At 41.5% G+C, this 19,086-nt stretch overlaps 1 protein-coding gene across 1 annotated transcript; it reads left to right on the forward strand.

The window, feature by feature from the left end:
- Positions 1-1,615: 1,615 nt before the first annotated feature.
- On the forward strand, positions 1,616-6,354 carry LOC143642314 (uncharacterized protein C12orf71 homolog). The gene is made up of 3 exons (XM_077110635.1): positions 1,616-1,683; positions 5,054-5,744; positions 6,145-6,354. Exons 1-3 carry the CDS (start codon positions 1,616-1,618, stop codon positions 6,352-6,354), a joined length of 969 nt encoding a protein of 322 aa, XP_076966750.1.
- The last annotated feature ends 12,732 nt before the right edge of the window (positions 6,355-19,086 follow it).

The raw sequence follows: 19,086 nt of genomic DNA on the forward strand, positions 1-19,086 counted from the left end.
ATTTAGAGACAGGATGTCACTGAGTTGCTTAGTGCCTCACTTTTGTTGAAGCTGGCTTTGGACTTGCCATCCTCCTGCCTCATCCTCCCAAGCTGATAGGACACAGGTGTGTGCTATCATGCCTGACTATAATATATTCTTTTTTTTAAAAAAAAACATTTTTTTAGTTGTAGTTGGGCACAATACTTTTATTTTATTTATTTATTTTTGTGTGATACTGAGAATCAAACCCAGCGCCTTGCACGTGCTATGCGAGCACTCTACTGCTGAGCCACAACCCCAGCCCTCTGTTATTCTTATTAGAATGTAGTGAATCAAATATGGCAAAGTATTAAGGCCTGACAAACTTAGTTGTAAAACGTGTTTTTTTTTTCATTTTTCCTACTTTACTGTGTTTGCTTTTGACCTTTTCATCTTTGCCTCAGTCTGCACTTCCAGAGAAGGTGCATGCCTACTGAAGGGCATCCCTATGTCCCTCAGCCCACTGCTCCAAGGGTGACATCTTAAACGGCTCCCACAGTGAGCAGACCACGGTGGGAACTTTGGTGCAGTACCATTGACTAGCACAGAGACAGCCCCGGAGCGGCCCCAGTTCTTCCACTAAGGTCCTTTTCCTAGTCTGTGAGATCATTAGAAACACAAGTTTCACTTAAATGTACTTTCCCATGATTTGGCTGCAGTGTGTGACAGGTCCTCAGTCTTCCCTCACCTTTCATGATCTGACAATAATCAGATATTTTGTCACATGTCCCATAGTTGGAGTTGTCTGTCACTTTACCATAACTTCAGTAAGGTGATGTAAGTGGGCAAGAATCCACAGAGGCTTTGTTGAGGGTTCCACACAACCTGTGACAGGTTCAAAATGCCTCTTTTTATACTTTTAAATAACATCATCAATTCATAAATGGAAGCCAGGTGAAGTGGTGCATCCTGTAACCCAACTACTTTGGTGACTGAAGCAGAAGGATCACAGGTTCCAGGTCAGCCTGGGCAACATGGAAAGACCCTGTCTCAAAATAAAATTTAAAAAAAGGGCTGTGAGAATAACTCAGTGGTAGAGTGCTTTTCTAGTGTCCCCAAGGTTTGATCTCCGGCATTGCAAGGAAGGAAAGAAAGAAGGAAGGAAAAAAGTAAGGATGCAGGGAAGGAAGGAAGGAAGGAAGGAAAGAAGAATGGATAGAAGGAAGGAAGGAAGGAAGGAAGGAAGGAAGGAAGGAAGGAAGGAAGGAAGGAAGGATGGAAGGAAAGAAGAATGGATAGAAGGAAGGAAGGAAGGAAGGAGGAGTATAGTATGTAATCTGGAATCTCTAGAAAAACAGAATAAGTAGGAAATTGTAGTCTGTGTGTGATGGTGCATGTTTGTAATCCCAGTGGCTCAGGAGGCTGAGGCAGAAGGATCTCAAGTTTAAATCCAGCCTCAACTACATAGCATGGCACTCTTAAGTAACTCAGCAAGATGACTGTCTCTAAATAAAATATATGTTAAAAAATATCTGAGGATGTGGCTGAGAGGCTAATCACTATTGGGTTCAGTCCCTAGTACCAAGAAAAATAATAAGAAATGTGAAACACATAAAAGATTGTACACATAGAAACTTTTTCAAGTTATGGGCCCATGGAGTTACGGAGGGTGAGAAGTCCAGGACCTGCCATCTGCCAGCTAGAGACCCAGGAGTGCCAGTGGTAATGTTCTAGTCGGAGTCTGAAGGCTTGAGAAGCAGGAGGGCTGATGGGACAAGTCCAGTCCAAGTCCAGAGGCAGGGAGGACTGATGTCCAAGCTCCAAGACAGTTGGGCAGAGCAGTCTTCTGTTTTATTCAGACCTCCAATGGATTTGGAAGAGGCCCACACACACTAGGGAGGACAATCTGCTTTACTGGGTCTACTCGGTTAAATTTCTTTCTTTATTTGTTTATTTGTTTGTTTAGGTACTGTGTGTTGAACCCAGTGGCACTTAACCTGTGAGCAACACCCCCAACCTATTTTTATGTTTTATTTAGAGACAATCTCACTGAGTTGCTTAGGGCCTTGCTAAGATGCCAAGACTGGCTTTGAAATGACAATCCTCCTGCCTCAGCCTCCCAAGCCACTGGGATTCCAGGCTTGCACCACACCATACCTGGCTTAGTGGAACAAATATTAATCTCATCCAGACACATCCTCACAGACACACCTAGAATGATGCTTAATCAAAAAATATCTGGAAACTTAATAAATAGCCCATGGAGTTGACAATATAAAATAACCATCATATGGGCTTAACTTATAAATTAGAAGTTTCCTGTATGTATTTATGTTCCAAGTCCTATTGAGTCAAAAGGATTTCAGGAAGTGTTCCATCTCTTAAAGTCACTCCAGCTATTGACTTTAGATCTAAAGCATAGATTCACAACTTATTATCATTTTTTTTCCTTTTTTATTGATTTTATTTTTTTAAAACTACATGACAGCAGAATGCATTACAATTCTTATTACACATATAGAGCACAATTTTTCATATCTTTGTATATAAAGTATGTTCACACCAATTCATGTCTTTATACATTTACTTCTTTTCTTTTTTTTTGCATTACAATTCTTATTACACATATATACCACAGTTTTTCATATCTCTGGTTGTATATAAAGTATATTGACACCATTTTGTGTCTTCATATATGTACTTGGATAATGATGTCCATCACATTCCACCATCCTTGCTAATCCTCTGTCCCCTCCTCTTCCCTCCCACCCCTCTGCCCTATCTATTCCTCCCATGCTCCCCCTCCCTACTACACTATGAGTCATCATCCTTATATCCAAGAAAACACTCGGCATTTTTTTGTGGGGGGGATTGTCTATCTTTACTTAGCATTACCTTCTCCAACGCCATCCATTATCATTTTTAATACCTGAAGATTTATTATGATCTTACTTCACGACAAGGTAGTTTATGGCATTTTAGATAATCAAACTGTCATCTAAAAGAGCAAGGCCAGCAAGTCTGATTAAGGCCCTAGAAGGAAAGGAACACTGGGGGTATTGTGAAGGAGGGCTCCAAGTCCCCTAATCTGTTAGGAGAGGTAAAAGGTCGGTTTTCACTGGGAAGTGACTGTACTCCTCAGCATGACCACCAAGGAGGTGTGTGCCATTGCTATTTCTATGATGCTTTAGAAAAACATTCTAAGTAAATAAAAAAACCTATTAAACTACAAACAGTATCATTTTTTTTCTGGGGCAAGAGAGGGTGTGAGTGTCTGGGATATTCACTACCTTATTTGCACATTTCAAATAGGGACAAAAGGTGTGTGTTCGTGTTCTCTTTTGTCAGCTGAGTACAAAAATGCATTTCAGAGAAATGGTAAAAGTAAATAAAAGTTCAATTTTTTTTGAGCATCTCTGTTTTTTTTTTTTATTTCCAAGATCTGTGCTTTATTTTCCCTTTTAAGCAGCATTACTGAGATATACTTCACATACCAAGGTCTATACTGCAAGTTAAGTGGTTTCTTATATATTCACATGGTTGTGAAACCACCACCCCCATTTAACTCTAGAACATTTTCATCACTCAGAAAGAAACTCTGGACACATTAGGAGGGAATCTGTTTTTCCCCAGCAGTCCTCCCCCATGATGGGCTGGTGCACTAAGGACCCAGAGCAAGGGAACCAGTTACCTATGACCTCTGAAAATGTGAGGTCCCAAAATACTTTCCCTTCTCTAAGTTGTTCTTGTCATATGCTTTGGTCACATTGAAACAAATAAATCACTAAAGCAAGGAGATGGGTCCTTTGGTTTTCTATCACCATTTTCCTTCCACCTTTGTGACTCTCCTGTGTTCCTCTGTTGTCACGGCACCCAAAGTTCTCAAAGGATTCTAACAGTTGCACTTCTCAGTTACTTCAGTACCTGAAGGACTTCAGGTAGCCTGTGTCTGCCTGAGGAGTTGGAAGCTTCTCTTTCTGCAGAAAGTAAATAGAGTCAGTTGTGACAGAGTCTACAAGGTACGTGAGTGTGTGTGTGAGAGAGAAGAGGAGACTGAGAGAGAGAGAGAGAGAGAGAGAGAGAGAGAGAGAGAGATCGATCTCAAGGGAAATCCAATGTTTGTATATTCCTTTCCCCAATGACTTGCTGGGCATCACAGGAAATGCTGGACTACAGATGCCATCAGATGATGTCAGGATGGGCATTTAAATAGCTGTATTCTTTCTAGAAAGTAATTGAACCCCAATTCTCATAATTTAAAAATATTTGTAATCTTTGATTCAATGATCCCACCTACAGGACTACTTAAACAAAGGCAAAAATGTGTGGATAAGGTGCTTTAGTATCATTAATAAGACCATTCTTAATGGTCTTAATTATCTAAGGTTCATTGATCACCTATGTTAATGGTCAATCAATTCATTAGGTTTCTGCACTCACAATTCTACTCCTCTGACCTCTGAATATTCTGGAATTAACAAGAGCTTACGATGGACATCTCACATCCAAAATATAATATTTTGCCCCTGTCTCAGGTGATCACCAAAGAGAGTTAATGAGAAAGTTCTTAAGGATTACAGAATAGCCATATATGTGTTTCCTGCAGGTTGTGCTACAAAATTTAATAATCTCACTGTCTTTGATGTAAATTCCCATATATATAGATGTGCGCACACATGCATATAGGAAAAAGAAGACTATAAAGGAATGTACCAAATTCTTTCCCTGAGGATTGTCATTCTCCTTAGATGGTGGGATATTTGATATTTATTTACACCATTGACTTTCCTATACTTTTCAAATTTATACACCTATCTTTTATGGCAGGCAGTTCCTCCCACTGTAGTGATAAGACAAAGCATGAGAGGTATCAGGTGGAGATGCTCAGGGTAGAGGGTCATTATTCAATAAAATGAGTTTTTAAAGAGAAAGAACTGCCTCTTGTGCCCTTGACTGGAGAGTGCAAATACAGGATGCACTTCTGCCTGAGTGGGATAGCTGGGAATGGATAAAGGAAGGGGCATCATTTGGAAAAGTACATGAGTCCCTTCCCCCTTATCACCCATTAATGTTTTTCTTTTGAATTTTCCAGGGTCCAAAGAGACTGGGCATTTGAGCTCTTGGACCCCATGGACGACTCGTCCTCTGGCAGCAGCTGCTCTGACATAGAGCAGTCCGTTTCAGAATCCAGTTCCCACCAGAGCCTCTCTATAGGCTATTTCCCCTCCGAGGAAAACGTTGCCAGTGAGGCTATCACACCGGGTGAAGATGTGACCTCTGAGGATCCCTCCCTCCCTCCTGACCAAGGGCCATGGGGAACCCAAAGTGTAAGAGGACCCATGGGGAGAAGAAATGAAATTCAGGAGAAGCCAGAGGAGCTGGGCGAAGAAGACATCGACGAGGTTGTGAATGCCTATCTGCACAGCCTCCAAGAAGACTCAGCACCTAACTCGGCTCAAAGTGACAATGACCAGAGGATGAACAAGTACCAAAAGGAAACAACAACCCAGACTGTCTGGGAACTGGATGATGTCTCAAAAACTATTATGGTATGTCTAGACAGTCTGAATGATGATGAAGATGATGACCCAGTACTCTCTTATTCTCTTCAGGAGGAGGATATCCAGCTGTCCATCAGTGTGTCTTCCCAGATGCCTCAGGTCAGTCCCGAAGAAGAGGAGGAGGCTTGTCAGGACTTGCCCAAATGTACACCACAGGAAAATGGAGACATCAAGCAGTTCCTAAAAAAGCCTCCTGAGCTTGAGGAGGATGAAATTGTTGAGGTGAGCACAGAGCTGCCCCCCTGCAGAGGAGGGGACAGGCCCAGTGGGGGTGCCAGGTGGGACAGCATGGAGTCCTTGTACCTGCTGTGAAGCAGAGGAGGACCCCAGTGTCTGGGCAGATGAGCAATGGGAGAAGGTCCTCAGCCAGGAAAGGGGTCAGGGAAGAGGTGTTGGGCAATGCCAGGGAGCACTGAGAGAGAGAGGGGGGAGGACAGAGAGAAGCCCTGTGCAGACCAGTGTGTGTGCCTGTGTGTGGCTTTAATGTGAGTGAGTCTGACACTTTGCATTGACAGTTGGCTCATTTTGGTAAAAAAGTAAATTGGAAATCCATAAATGAGTAATATTGGCCCCGTTGCTGCTGACCCTGAATGTCTCTAAGTCCTCCTCTTTGTCTTGGCAGATGGAAAGCCAGGAGCGTGGCACTGCAAAGAGCTCCCCAGGGTCATCAGAGCAGCCAGAGGAGGGGGACCTGCCTTCAGATAAAGAACGCACTTCCTGCATGAATTTCCAGGGCTTTTTCCATTGGCTCAGGAAGCGATTTGTGTCCTCCCTGCCAGGGAGAAAGCGCCGCCGTGAGAAGGCCAAGAAGGTCTCATCCTGCTGGCGCTAAAGAGAAGACATTTGGTTGGAGGCCACAGAATCCAACCTCAAGAATCCCTCTAGTTGGGAACCCTATGCACCCAGAATTTTAATTGATTCCCCAGCCCGTGTTGTAGAGTTACCATGGTTTTGTGTTTCCCTAATAAAGTTCTTGTTTTCCCTGTCTTCCTCCTCTTCCATCATAACATCTGGGCCCAGGTTGAAAGTAGGTAGGTTGACCAGAAGACTGAGGTTGACTCTGAGGACACCCCAGGGAGTATCCTGCCTCCTAAACAGAAGGCCTTCATTTCTCTCTCCCTAGGCCCCTTCTTACTGTATTTCCCCTATTTATTTCTTATTTAATGTATTTCAACATGTTTTATCATTAACTCCTATCTGCAGTGTCAGAGGCAGCAGGACCCCTGTGACTCCCACGTGGCAGGATGGTTTGGGGGGAACTTGTGAGTCTGGAGTGAGTGGCAGAGGGCAGTGAGTCACTGGGAAGGCCATGTCAGTCAGTAGTGTTAGACAGTCAGAGAGCTGTTCTGATGACCCTGGGGACCAGGTGGTTCTAGCATGTTATTCTAAAATGTCCTGGCATGGTGGCTGGTTCTAGCAAGTCGGTTGGCATAAGGGGCAACATGGAGGGGGGGAGGGTGAAGGCTGGGCATGCCCCTTAACCACACTAAGCCTGGTGTCTTCATTCATAAGTTCTGGAAGATGTTATTACAGACCTCACAGGGTTGTTCCAGAATGAATGAGATAAAGCAAGCCCTGATAACTACTGTGGCTCGCTGTAGTGTTCATGTTCCTGCAGATCTCCTAATCACAAGTCATTCAGGGATATCTAAGAGGGACTGAAAGTCAATTCTCATGGAGCTATTTCCCACACTGAAGCCTTTTTACAAAAACTTAACATTTTCAGCAGATCTTGATTTAACAAGTTCTCTCAATTCACTGCACTGTGCTCCCTGAATTTCCTTTGCAAGTGTCAATAAAATTCTCCCTACACTTTAAATTCTTTGAGGCTGGCTGAACTCATCCTTCTTGCCGACTCTTCCTGTGTTGCTAGTTCACCTCCAGGGTCACCATCCTCCTCCTCACTCATCCACAGATTCCTTCAAAAGTCTGTCTTCCACCTTTTACCATCACCCTATTTTACCTTCATTGTTCACGTTTTGAGAAGCCTGTGAGTATTTACTCTTAAAGTCTTCCTTTCCTCAATTTCAACCTCTGTCTCTCCTTCCCATCCACAGACCTTGAGAACATAGACTTCTCACTAGTATAATATACCAAAAAAAGAATATCTAGATTTTGGGGGTCCCAGGGTTCCTCATTCAAGAGTTAAAGACACGGGCTGGGGATGTGGCTCAAGTTGTAGTGTGCTCTCCTGGCATGCCTGCAGCTGGGGTTCGATCCTTAGCACCACATACAAAGATGTTGTGTCCGCCGAGAACTAAAAAATAAATATTAACATTCCCTCTCTCTCTCTCTCTCTCTCTCTCAAAAAAAAAAAAAAAAAAAGAGTTAAAGAACCGTACACCTATGGCCATAAAGGGTTGTGGGTGAGGTCATCTGTAGCAAGTACACGAAGTGTACTAAAGAAAGAATACTTCAGCCTGAGAGGGTTGAATGGGAAAGTTTTCATAAAAAGCATAACATAAAGTCCATTTAAATTGGTATTTTCTATGTGCATTTGGTTAAAATACATAAAAGTTTTATCAGTTTAACCCCTTTGAAGCATACAATTCATATATACTGAGTGTATTCTCACCTCCATAAATTTTATTCTCAGAGTAAAACAATATATTCACATGAAATAGCATTAAAACATGCATAAGGTGGACATCAAGATGACAATAGTGCTCATGAGGCAAGTGGGAAGCAAACAGAATAGCAAAGGGGCAGATCAGGGGTCTAAGTATTATCTATAATAAAGTCTTTTTGGGGGTGAGGGTACCAGGGATTGAACTCATGGGCACTCAACCACTGAACTGGTTCCCCAGCCCTATTTTGTATTTTATTTAGAGACCGGATGTCACTGAGTTGCTTAGTGCCTCACTTTTGTTGAAGCTGGTTTTGGACTTGCCATCCTCCTGCCTCATCCTCCCAAGCTGATAGGACACAGGTGTGTGCTATCATGCCTGACTATAATATATTCCTTTTTTTAAAAAAAATATTTTTTTAGTTGTAGTTCGGCACAATAATTTTATTTTATTTATTTATTTTTGTGTGGTACTGAGGATCAAACCCAGTGCCTTGCACGTGCTATGAGAGCGCTCTACTGCTAAGCAACAACCCCAGCCCTCTATATTATTCTTGTTAGAATGTAGTAAATCAAATATGGCAAAGTATTAAGGCCTGAAAAACTTAGTTGTAAAACGTGTTTTTTTTTTTTTTCATTTTTCCTACTTTACTGTGTTTGCTTTTGACCTTTTCATCTTGGTCTCAGTGTGCACTTCCAGAGAAGGTGCATGCCTACTGAAGGGCATCCCTATGTCCCTCAGCCCACTGCTCCAAGTGTGACATCTTACACGACTCCCACAGTGAGTAGACCATGGTGGGAACTTTGGTGCAGTACCATTGACTAGCACGGAGATAGCCCTGGAGCGGCCTCAGTTCTTCCACTAAGATACTTTTCCTAGTCTGTGAGATCATTAGAAACACAAGTTGCACTTAAATGTACTTTCCCATGATTTGGCTGCAGTGTGTGACAGGTCCTCAGTCTTCCCTCACCTTTCATGATCTGACAATGATCAGATATTTTGTCACATGTCCCATAGTTGGAGTTGTCTGTCACTTTACCATAACTTCAGTAAGGTGATGCATGTGGGCAAGAATTCAGAGAGGATTTGTTGAGGGTTCCACACAACCTGTGACAGGTTCAAAATGCCTCTTTTTATACTTTTAAATGACATCATCATTTCATAAATGGAAGCCAGGTGAAGTGGTACATCCCGTAACCCAACTACTTTGGTGACTGAAGCAGAAGGATCACAGGTTCCAGGTCAGCCTGGGCAACGTGGAAAGACCCTATCTCAAAATAAAATTTAAAAAACGTGCTGTGAGAATAACTCAGTGGTAGAGTGCTTTTCTAGTGTGCCCAAGATTTGATCCCTGGCACTGCAAGGAAGGAAAGAAAGAAGGAAGGAAAAAAAAGAAGGATGGAGGGAAGGAGGAAGGAAGGAAGGAAGGAAGGAAGGAAGGAAGGAAGGAAGGAGTATAGTATGTAATCTGGAATCTCTAGAAAAACAGAATAAGTAGAAAATTGTAGTCTGTTTGTGGTGGTGCATGGTTGTAATCCCAGTGGCTCAGGAGGCTGAGGCAGGAGGATCTCAAGTCAAATCCAGCCTCAACTACATAGCATGGCACTCTTAAGTAGCTCAGCAAGATGACTGTCTCTAAATAAAATATATGTTAAAAAATATCTGAGGATGTGGCTGAGAGGCTAATCACTATTGGGTTCAGTCCCTAGTACCAAGAAAAATAATAAGAAATGTGAAACACATTAAAGATTGTACACATAGAGAGAAACTTTTTCAAGTTATGGGCCCATGGAGTTATGGAGGGTGAGAAGTCCAGGACCTGCCGTCTGCCAGCTGGAGACCCAGGAGTGCCAGTGGTAATGTTCTAGTCTGAGTCTGAAGGCTTGAGAAGCAGGAGGGCTGATGGGACAAGTCCAGTCCAAGTCCAGAGGCAGGGAGGACTGATGTCTAAGCTCCAAGACAGTTGGGCAGAGCAGTCTTCTGTTTTATTCAGACCTCGAATGGATTTGGAAGAGGCCCACACACACTGGGGAGGACAATCTGCTTTACTGGGTCTACTTGTTGACATCCACAGCCGGAGGGGCCCCAGCTAACTTCCAGCTGCCACAAACTTCCAGCTGCCGGCAGATGATTGGCTCACAGCGGCCACAGCAACATCTAGCTGATTGGCTCCTCTGTGGTGATTCTCATTGGAGATGCTCATTGAGCTGTTTCCCCGCCCTTTCAGACTACCAGCTGATGATTGGCTCACAGCAGCCCCAGCAACATCTAGCTGATTGGCTCCTCTGCGGTGATGCTCATTGGGATGTTTCCCTGCCCTTTCAGGCCATGGAGCTGCTCATTGGGGGACTTTTTTGGCTCCGCCCACGCGACCCAGCCAATCGGCCTCAAGAGCAGGATGATTGTGGGAGGTGGAGAGGCTGGTGGTTTGGGAGAGAGGCTTGTAGGAAGCTGGTGGTGGCAGTTGAGCTCTGAGGGTTTTTCCTGAGGACCTGTTTTGTTTGGCCTGTGTGGTTGTAAAAATAAAGTTTGTTTCTTTTGACAAGTGGCTCCTGAATTGTGCCCAGCCAGATTGCGGCATTTGGTGGCTCGTACAGGGAGCGACTGAGGGTAAGTAAACTGCTCACCCCTGTGTAAGTGTGTCAGAAAGAGGAAAAGATTCAAGTAAAAGAGAAGGTCTTTCAAGCTAGTCAGACAGAGGAAGGTAGTTTAGGGCAGAAAAAGCCATCAGGGGAAACGTTACAACAGGAGACTGCTACTAAAACCTTTCTATCAACAGAGGGCATAAGTGTCCAATCAACAGCACCACCTCCATATGCTGGGAGGCTCCCAACCCCCACAGTTGACAATTGGGATCCTGAGACAGGATCTCAAGTATTAACATGCCCTGTATTTGAGGTAGGAGGGCAGCGAATTTACCATGCTTTAAATTTCAAAACAGTGAAGCAGCTAAAAGAGACTGTAACAACCTATGGTCCTCAAGCACCCTTCACTGTAAGCTTGGTTGAATCCATTACCAACTTGAACATGACGCCAGAAGATTGGGCTAATATGTGTAAAACTGTGCTAAATGGAGGACAGTACCTGTTATGGAAGGTTGCCAATGAGGAATTTTGCAAGGAGACGGCTAAGCGAAATGCAGCAGCTGGTTATCCTCAGAGAAATCTAGATATGTTGTTAGGAAAGGGACCTTATGAGGATCAGGAGCAACAAATTGCATATGATCCTGGTGTATATTTAAAAATTGCTGTAGATGCAGTTAAGGCATGGAAGACTTTACAAGGACATGGAGGTTTACAAAGTCAATTATCTAAGATAATACAAGGAGCTAATGAATCTTACGCTGAATTTGTAGATAGGCTTATTCAAACAGCTACCAGAGTTTTTGGGAATACAGAACAAGTAATGCCATTAATAAAACAACTGGCTTATGACCAAGCTTATTGTTGGTGCAGAGATATCATTAGACCATGGAAACATGAAGATTTAAACACATATATTAAATTATGTAGAGACATTAATGAACAAGAGCAAGTCATGGCAGCTGCAGTAAAACAGGCTTTAGATGCCAGAGACATTAATGAACAAGGACAAATTGTGGCAGCTGCAGTAAAACAGGCTTTAGATGCCAGAGACATCAATGAACAAGGGCAAATTGTGGCAGCTGCAGTAAAACAGGCTTTAGATGCCAGGCCAAGAACATGCTACAATTGTGAACAAACAGGACATTTTAAAAGGAATTGCCCCATAGGAGGAGGGTTTAACAAAACTAGGTATCAAAGGAGTAGAATACTGGGTATTTGCCCACGATGCCGTAGAGGGAGACATTGGGCTAATGAATGTCGTTCTCAAACCACCATAGAGGGTACTCCATTAACAAAAAACGAACAAGGACCAAGTGTTTATCCACGATATCGTGGAGAAAGGCATTGGGCTCCATTGCCAAAAAATGGACAGGGGGGCCCAATGCTCCGGGGCCCAAAACCACAAATATATGGAGCACTGGAGGAACCCAGCAACCCCATCAGGGTAGTGCCCAGGACACATTGTCCATCAGATCCCTCATTAGACAAACCAGAGGGAGCGCAGGGTTGGACATCTGTGCCTCTGCCAGATCAGTACTAACTCCAGAGATGGGAGTTCAAATCATTCCCACAGGGGTGAAAGGACCTCTTCCCAAAGGAACAGTAAGTTTATTATTGGGACGCAGCTCTTCTACTCTAAAAGGACTTATGAGAAGTCCTGGGGTAATTGATCCCGATTATGAAGGTGAAATAAAAATTATAGCCAGTTCTCCAAAGGGTATATCAGTAATTTCACCAGGAGATAGAATAGCACAGTTACTAATAATACCAAGCCTACATGATAAATATTCCAGTTGTGCTGTAGAAAGAGGTTCCAAGGGATTAGGCTCCACAGGTGTAGATTGGGCTATGCTGTCTTTAAATTTAGATTCTCGACCCATGCTAAAACTAAATATTCAAGGACATGAATTTAATGGGCTACTAGATACAGATGCAGACCTTAGCATCATCTCTCATCAAGAATGGCCAAAACATTGGTCATTACAACAAGCCACTCAAACACTTCGAGGCCTAGGAGTGGTGACTAATCCCCATAGAAGTGCAATGGTATTAGATTGGAAGGATCCTGAAGGATGTGAAGGAACTATACAGCCATATGTATTGGATCATCTTCCTATAAATTTATGGGGACGAGATGTCCTAGATCAATTAGGTTTGACATTAACAAATAATATCAACCAAAATGCACCCACTATTATGACTAGACAAGGTTTTAGGAAAGGAAAAAGATTAGAAAAACAAGAACAAAGTATAGCAGCACCAATACAAATAGATCAAGGAACAGACAGACATGGGTTGGATTTTCAGAAAGGGCCACTGAGACAATAAAAATTACTTGGAAATCAGAAAGACCAGTATGGGTTCCTCAGTGGCCCCTGACTAAAGAAAAGATAAAAGCAGCCCATGACCTGGTCAAACAACAATTAGCGGAAGGACATATACAACCTTCCATATCTCCCCATAATACTCCCATTTTTGTCATCAAAAAGAAATCTTGTAAATGGAGATTATTGCAAGATTTAAGAGCCATTAATAATGAGATGGTTATTATGGAACCTGCTCAATCGGGGATTCCTCAACTGTCTGCTTTGCCAAAAACCTGGTATGTTTTAGTTATAGATATTAAAGATTGTTTTTTTTTTCAATTCCAATTCATCCTGAGAATAGTCCACGTTTTGCATTTACTATCCCTGCACTGAATCATGAAGGTCCTGATCAGAGATATGAATGGAAATTACTCCCTCAAGGGATGGCTAACAGCCCAACTATGTGTCAAATTTATGTTAACAAAGCAATCCAGCCACTTAGAAATCAAAATCCTGAACTACAAATATTTCACTATATGGATGATGTATTATGAGCACACAAAGATAAAAAGACATTGCTAGAATGTTATGCCACACTTACAAACTTATTAAAAAATTATAATCTAGAGATAACAATAGATAAAGTACAATTAAATTTTCCAATTAATTATTTAGGAGTTCTATTATCCTCAACCATGGTCCGTCCACCAAAATTCAAATACGAGTAGATCAACTCAAATCACTTAATGACTTTCAAAAGTTATTAGGAGACATAAATTGGATAAGGCCTTATTTAGGTATACCAACAGGAGAGTTGGGACCTTTATTTGATATCCTAAAAGGTCCATCAGATCCAAATTCACCCTGAATGTTAACGCCTGAAGCAAGAAAGGCATTAAAAATCATGAAACATATATGGAAAGTATGCATTTGGATAGAATTGATATAAGTTTGCCTTTATTATTTATTGTACTACCAACAAAAAATATTCCTACAGGAGTATTTTGGCAAGAAGGTCCATTATTATGGATACATTTATCTTATTGTCCTAACACTATTCTTACTAGGTATCCTGAGGCTGTAGGACAATTAATACTCAAAGGAATAAAAGCAGCAAAGGGAGTGTTTGGAATTTCTCCCAATAAAATTATTACTCCATATACTATGAATCAAATTGATGAGTTAGCTAATAAGTTAAATACTTGGGCAATAATCATGTGCAAATCTAATGTTTCATTTGATAACCACTTACCATCTAATCCTTTATTGTCTTTTTGGTCATCGCATCCTGTAATTTTTCCAAAAATGACAAGAAAAACACCTATCGGGAATGCTCCAGATATATTCACTGATGGATCAAATAATGGTACAGCAGCAATAGTTACACCTGATCAAACTTTTACATTTTTAGTACCCAAACAATCAGTTCAAAAGGTAGAGCTTAAGGCAGTATTACAGGCTTTTGTGATGTTTAAAGATTCTGTATTTAATTTATTTTCCGATAGCCAGTATATAGTTAATGTTATAGTATCGCTTGAAGATGCTGGTAGGATTTCCCCTTCCTCTACTGTTTTCTCTTTGTTTTCCACTATACAAAGTCTAATCTGGAACAGAAAAGATCCATTCTTTATAGGACATATCAGGGCACATACAGGATTGCCTGGAGCCCTTAGTTTGGGCAATTATTTAGCAAATAAAACTACACATGACATACATATTTTCTCTACACTAGAAGAAGCTATAAATTTTCATAAAAAGTTCCATGTCAATGCTGATACTTTACAAAAGCATTTTAAAATAACTAAAGAACAAGCTAGACAAATAATAAAACAATGTCAAAATTGTGTGACCTTTTTACCACAAGTTAACCTTGGAATCAATCCTAGAGGATTGATACCTAACCATATTTGGCAGATGGACGTCACACACTTGCCAGAATTTGGAAAATTGAAATATTTGCATGTTACAGTTAATACTTCTTCTGGATTTTTGATGGGCTCCCTTCATGCCGGAGAAAAAACTAAAGATGTTATAGCTCATTGCTTACAAAATTTTGCCACTGTGGGCGTTCCAAAACAGTTAAAAACAGATAATGCCCCTGGTTATACTTCTACCTCTTTTAAACAATTTTGCTCATCATTTGGCATTACTCATATAACAGGAATCCCATTCAATCCACAGGGACAAAGCATAGTTGGAAGAGCTCATCAAACTATTAAAATGTACTTATTAAATCAAAAAGAAGGAATTGGGAAGGGGTATATATTCCCCAAAGATAAACTTAAAATAACCCTTTTTACTCTAAACTTTTTAAATTTGGATTCATCAGAACTTAGTGCTGTGGAAAGGCATATATGTCCAAAAAATGTACGTAAGCCCAAGGTACTTTGGAAGGATATTCTAACAGGACAATGGAAAGGTCCTGACCCAGTAATTGTCTGGAGTCGGGGGTCTGTTTGTGTGTTTCCACAGGGAGAAGAGCAGCCGATTTGGATTCCAGAGAGATTAACTAAGGTCCTGACCCAGTGATTGCCTGGAGACTGGGGTCTGTTTGTCTGTTTCCGCAGGGAGAACAGCAGCCGATTTGGATTCCAGAGAGATTAACTAAAGCGATTTCTACAGACCAAAAAGAAGATGATTTGGCTCAAATCCATAACAGCTGATATCCAGAACTCCAGTTTGGCTATTCTTACATCTGCAACAGAACCAGGATGCTTTTTTCAATATCTATTTTATTATTGCCCTTTCCCATATCATGAAGTTCTATTTTGTTTTTTGAGCTCATACAGACCTAGGTTAATGTTTTGCTGATCAGTTCTATTTTTTTGACTATAGAGTTTTAAACATTGCAATGGAGGTTTCACTTGTAAAAAGTTATAAGGCCTTTACTATTATGTTATGTGTTATATGTATTATATTATGGGTGCACACTTGTGTTTTGTGTTATATGTTTGAATGTATGTATGTCCATATATCATATATGATGAGCTCTCATGAAAAAATGGATCCAAATATTTTTTTTTATTTATGTGATTTTAATGGTTTAATTTAAATTGGGTAAACAGCTGTTGAGGATTGTTTTAATATGTGAACAAAAAAGGAGGTTAACAGATCTGTTTGTTTACTTTCACCTTTCCTTTTCATTATATTTAATAATTCTCTTAAAGATAATGTAAATTGTTAAGAAAATTGTTTTCTTTTAGTGCCTTCTGGAATGTTACATAATTTTTTCTTTAGCCATTATTGCCAGAATTCCTATCTTCATCCCAGTGCCAGTGAAAACAATGTAAATTATTAAGAAAATTGTTTTCTTTTAGTGCCTTTTGGAATGTTACATAATTTTTTCTTTAGCCATTATTGCCAGAATTCCTATCTTCATCCCAGTGCTGGTGAAGACAAAGATAAAACCAATCTACAGCTTCTGCAATAGCCATCACTGAACTGCTTGCAAAACTTGCATGGACTATGTATCACTTGTACGCATTGTGAACTCACCTGTATGCATTGTGAACTATCTGTTGGTGCAGTGACTTATGGTAGTGTTGGGGTATTTTTGCTGATGATGTCATCGGTGGTGCAATTTTTCCAAAAGGAGCCGTCAATTGGCTTGGTGTATCTTCCTCCCTTCTGCTTGTATCCTTCAGCTAAAATTTGGGGGTCTACAGAGGTGAGGCAAAGAACCTCACCCCCCCCCCCACTGGTTCAAAGACCTCTCCACAGGTGTGGCTGTACTGGACCGGTAGTCAGTGACGGGTAAGATCCAATTGCAAGCGCATGTGTGCCATTGCTATTTCTATGATGCTTTAGAAAAACATTCTAAGTAAATCAAAAAACCTATTAAACTACAAACAGTATCATTTTTTTCTGGGGCAGGAGAGGGTGTGAGTGTCTGGGATATTCACTACCTTATTTACACATTTCAAATAGGGACAAAAGATGTGTGTGTGTGTGAGTGTGTGTGTGTGTGTGTGTGTGTGTGTGTGTGTGTGTGTGTATGCTCTTTTGTTGGCTGAGAGAAATACAAAAATGCATTTCAGAGAAATGGTAAAAATAAATAAAAGTTCAATTTTTTCTTGAGCATCTCTCTCTGTTTTTTTTTTTTTTTTATTTCCAAGATCTGTGCTTTATTTTCCCTTTTAAGCAGCATTACTGAGATATACTTCACATACCAAGGTCTATACTGCAAGTTAAGTGGTTTCTTATATATTCACATGGTTGTGAAACCACCACCCCCATCTAACTCTAGAACATTTTCATCACTCAGAAAGAAATTCTGGACACATTAGGAGGGAATCTGTTTTTCCCCAGCAGCTCCTCATCTACTTTTTGTTATCTCTATATTTGCATATTCTGAATACTTCCTTTTCCCATTAAAGGAAGCATTTGATATGTGATCTCTTGTGAATGGCTTCTTTCACTGAGATCCTCTTTTCTAGGTTCATAGATGTGGTGTCATGAATCAGTACTCCTTCCTGAGTAATGTTCCATGGTGTTATCCGCCATATATAGTTTACCCCTTCATCCACTGATAGACATTGGGGACATTATGAGTAACACTTCAATGAACATTCATGTCCAGGTTTGTGTGTAGACAGAGTCTTCATTTCTCTAGGGTGCATGCCTAGGAGTCGCATTATTGGGCCATGCAGATTGAGGAACTGCCAGTCCGTCTTTGCATGAGGTTGCACCATGATCTGTCCCCACTGGCAGTGGACAAGGATTTGGCTTCTCCACATCCTCAGCAATACTTGCTATTAATTGTCTAATTGATTGAGGCTGTCCTGGTGCTTATAAGGTGGGAGCTCATTGCATTCTTGATTTGCTTTTGATGGCTAATGATGTTGAGCATCTTTTCATGGACTTGTCCCATGGAGCATGATGTTCCCCACAGGGGAGATTCTTCCAAGGAACAGACTATGGGTTTGCCTGTGGACTGGGTCAGCTCTCCCACAGTCTTCCAGGAAGAAGTGGGGGCTCAGGTCCCTAGAGATGAGGGCATGTGGAGATTAAGGGGTTGGGGGCTCTGAAGGCAGATTGCCTCTGAATCCAGGTGCCTGGGGTTATGACTTTGGAATGTGAGCCAGTCACCTGACTGAGCATGTTACATGTTCTTCTGTGAAGCAGGCAACCAATGAGACTTAGCTCAGAGGCTTCTTTGAGCCTAAAAGGAGCTAACACCCAGAAAGGGGACATGTGGACATGAGCACAAGACCCTGCATATACTCAGGGAGGCCATGGTCACTCATGGCAGCCTGGGCAGCCTGGGGGCATTTGTCAGGCTGCATCTCTTGGAGAGTAGGTGTTTCTCGCCAACCCCAGCTCTGCCTATTCATTGCATCATGCCATCAAAATTCTGAAAGAGAGAACTTCTACAAACTTAGAGAACAGAAAGTAGGTATTTGAGTCCAGTCAATAGTGAAAAATGGAAGATGGTTCTGGCACACTGTAAATACTATCTTACTGAATGGAAATAGAGACATGTATTTGGGAAACATCTCATGAAACTGACAGATCCCAATGAGCTGAGGTTCTTTTAGGTCAGATAGTTATTTATTGGCTTTGTTCTACCATTACATAAAGTGTGTGTGTGTGAGTGTGTGTGTGTGTGTGTGTGTGCGCACGTGCATGCGTGAGTGCACATGTTTTTGTTGTTGTTTATTTGTTTCTTTATTTATTTAGGTGTGCTTAAACTCATGTCTCTTTGTTGACAAATACTTACGGGGTCATGAAGCCTTCACCAAGATTTCAAGGGAAGACTTGGAGCCAGGCAAAGTGTTGATGGGCAAAGTCCCTGTAGGTGCCCCTGAGAGACCAATCTTTGATGTAGTATATGTAAAGTGAAGCTGTGGTGGAGACCTCAGGAATTATGAAATGCCAGACAGCCAAGCTGGGGGCTGCAGAGACTGCCAGGCTAAAAGACAGCCCATGAGCCCTGCAACCAAGCTCTGGGAAGTAACAGCTCACCGTCAAGTGTCCTGGTCACTGTAGGTGGACTCAGGGGACCTCTCTGCCCAGCTGGGTCTTGGTCTTATTTTGGCCTCAGTACTTCTGCTGTGTCCTAGTCCCTCATTTCGAAATGGGAATGATTATTGTGTGCAGCTGTATT

Source organism: Callospermophilus lateralis, chromosome 11 (assembly GCF_048772815.1).
Source record: "Callospermophilus lateralis isolate mCalLat2 chromosome 11, mCalLat2.hap1, whole genome shotgun sequence".
Lineage (NCBI taxonomy): Eukaryota > Metazoa > Chordata > Mammalia > Rodentia > Sciuridae > Callospermophilus > Callospermophilus lateralis.

Excerpts from the sequence above, each read along its gene's own strand:
- LOC143642314 (XM_077110635.1), top strand. The coding sequence starts at position 1,616 with ATGGAGTTACGGAGGGTGAGAAGTCCAGGACCTGCCATCTGCCAGCTA. Across the intron at positions 1,684-5,053 it reads GAGACCCAGGAGTGCCAGTG|GGTCCAAAGAGACTGGGCAT; the intron begins GTAATGTTCTAG and ends TGAATTTTCCAG. Across the intron at positions 5,745-6,144 it reads AGGAGGATGAAATTGTTGAG|ATGGAAAGCCAGGAGCGTGG; the intron begins GTGAGCACAGAG and ends TTGTCTTGGCAG.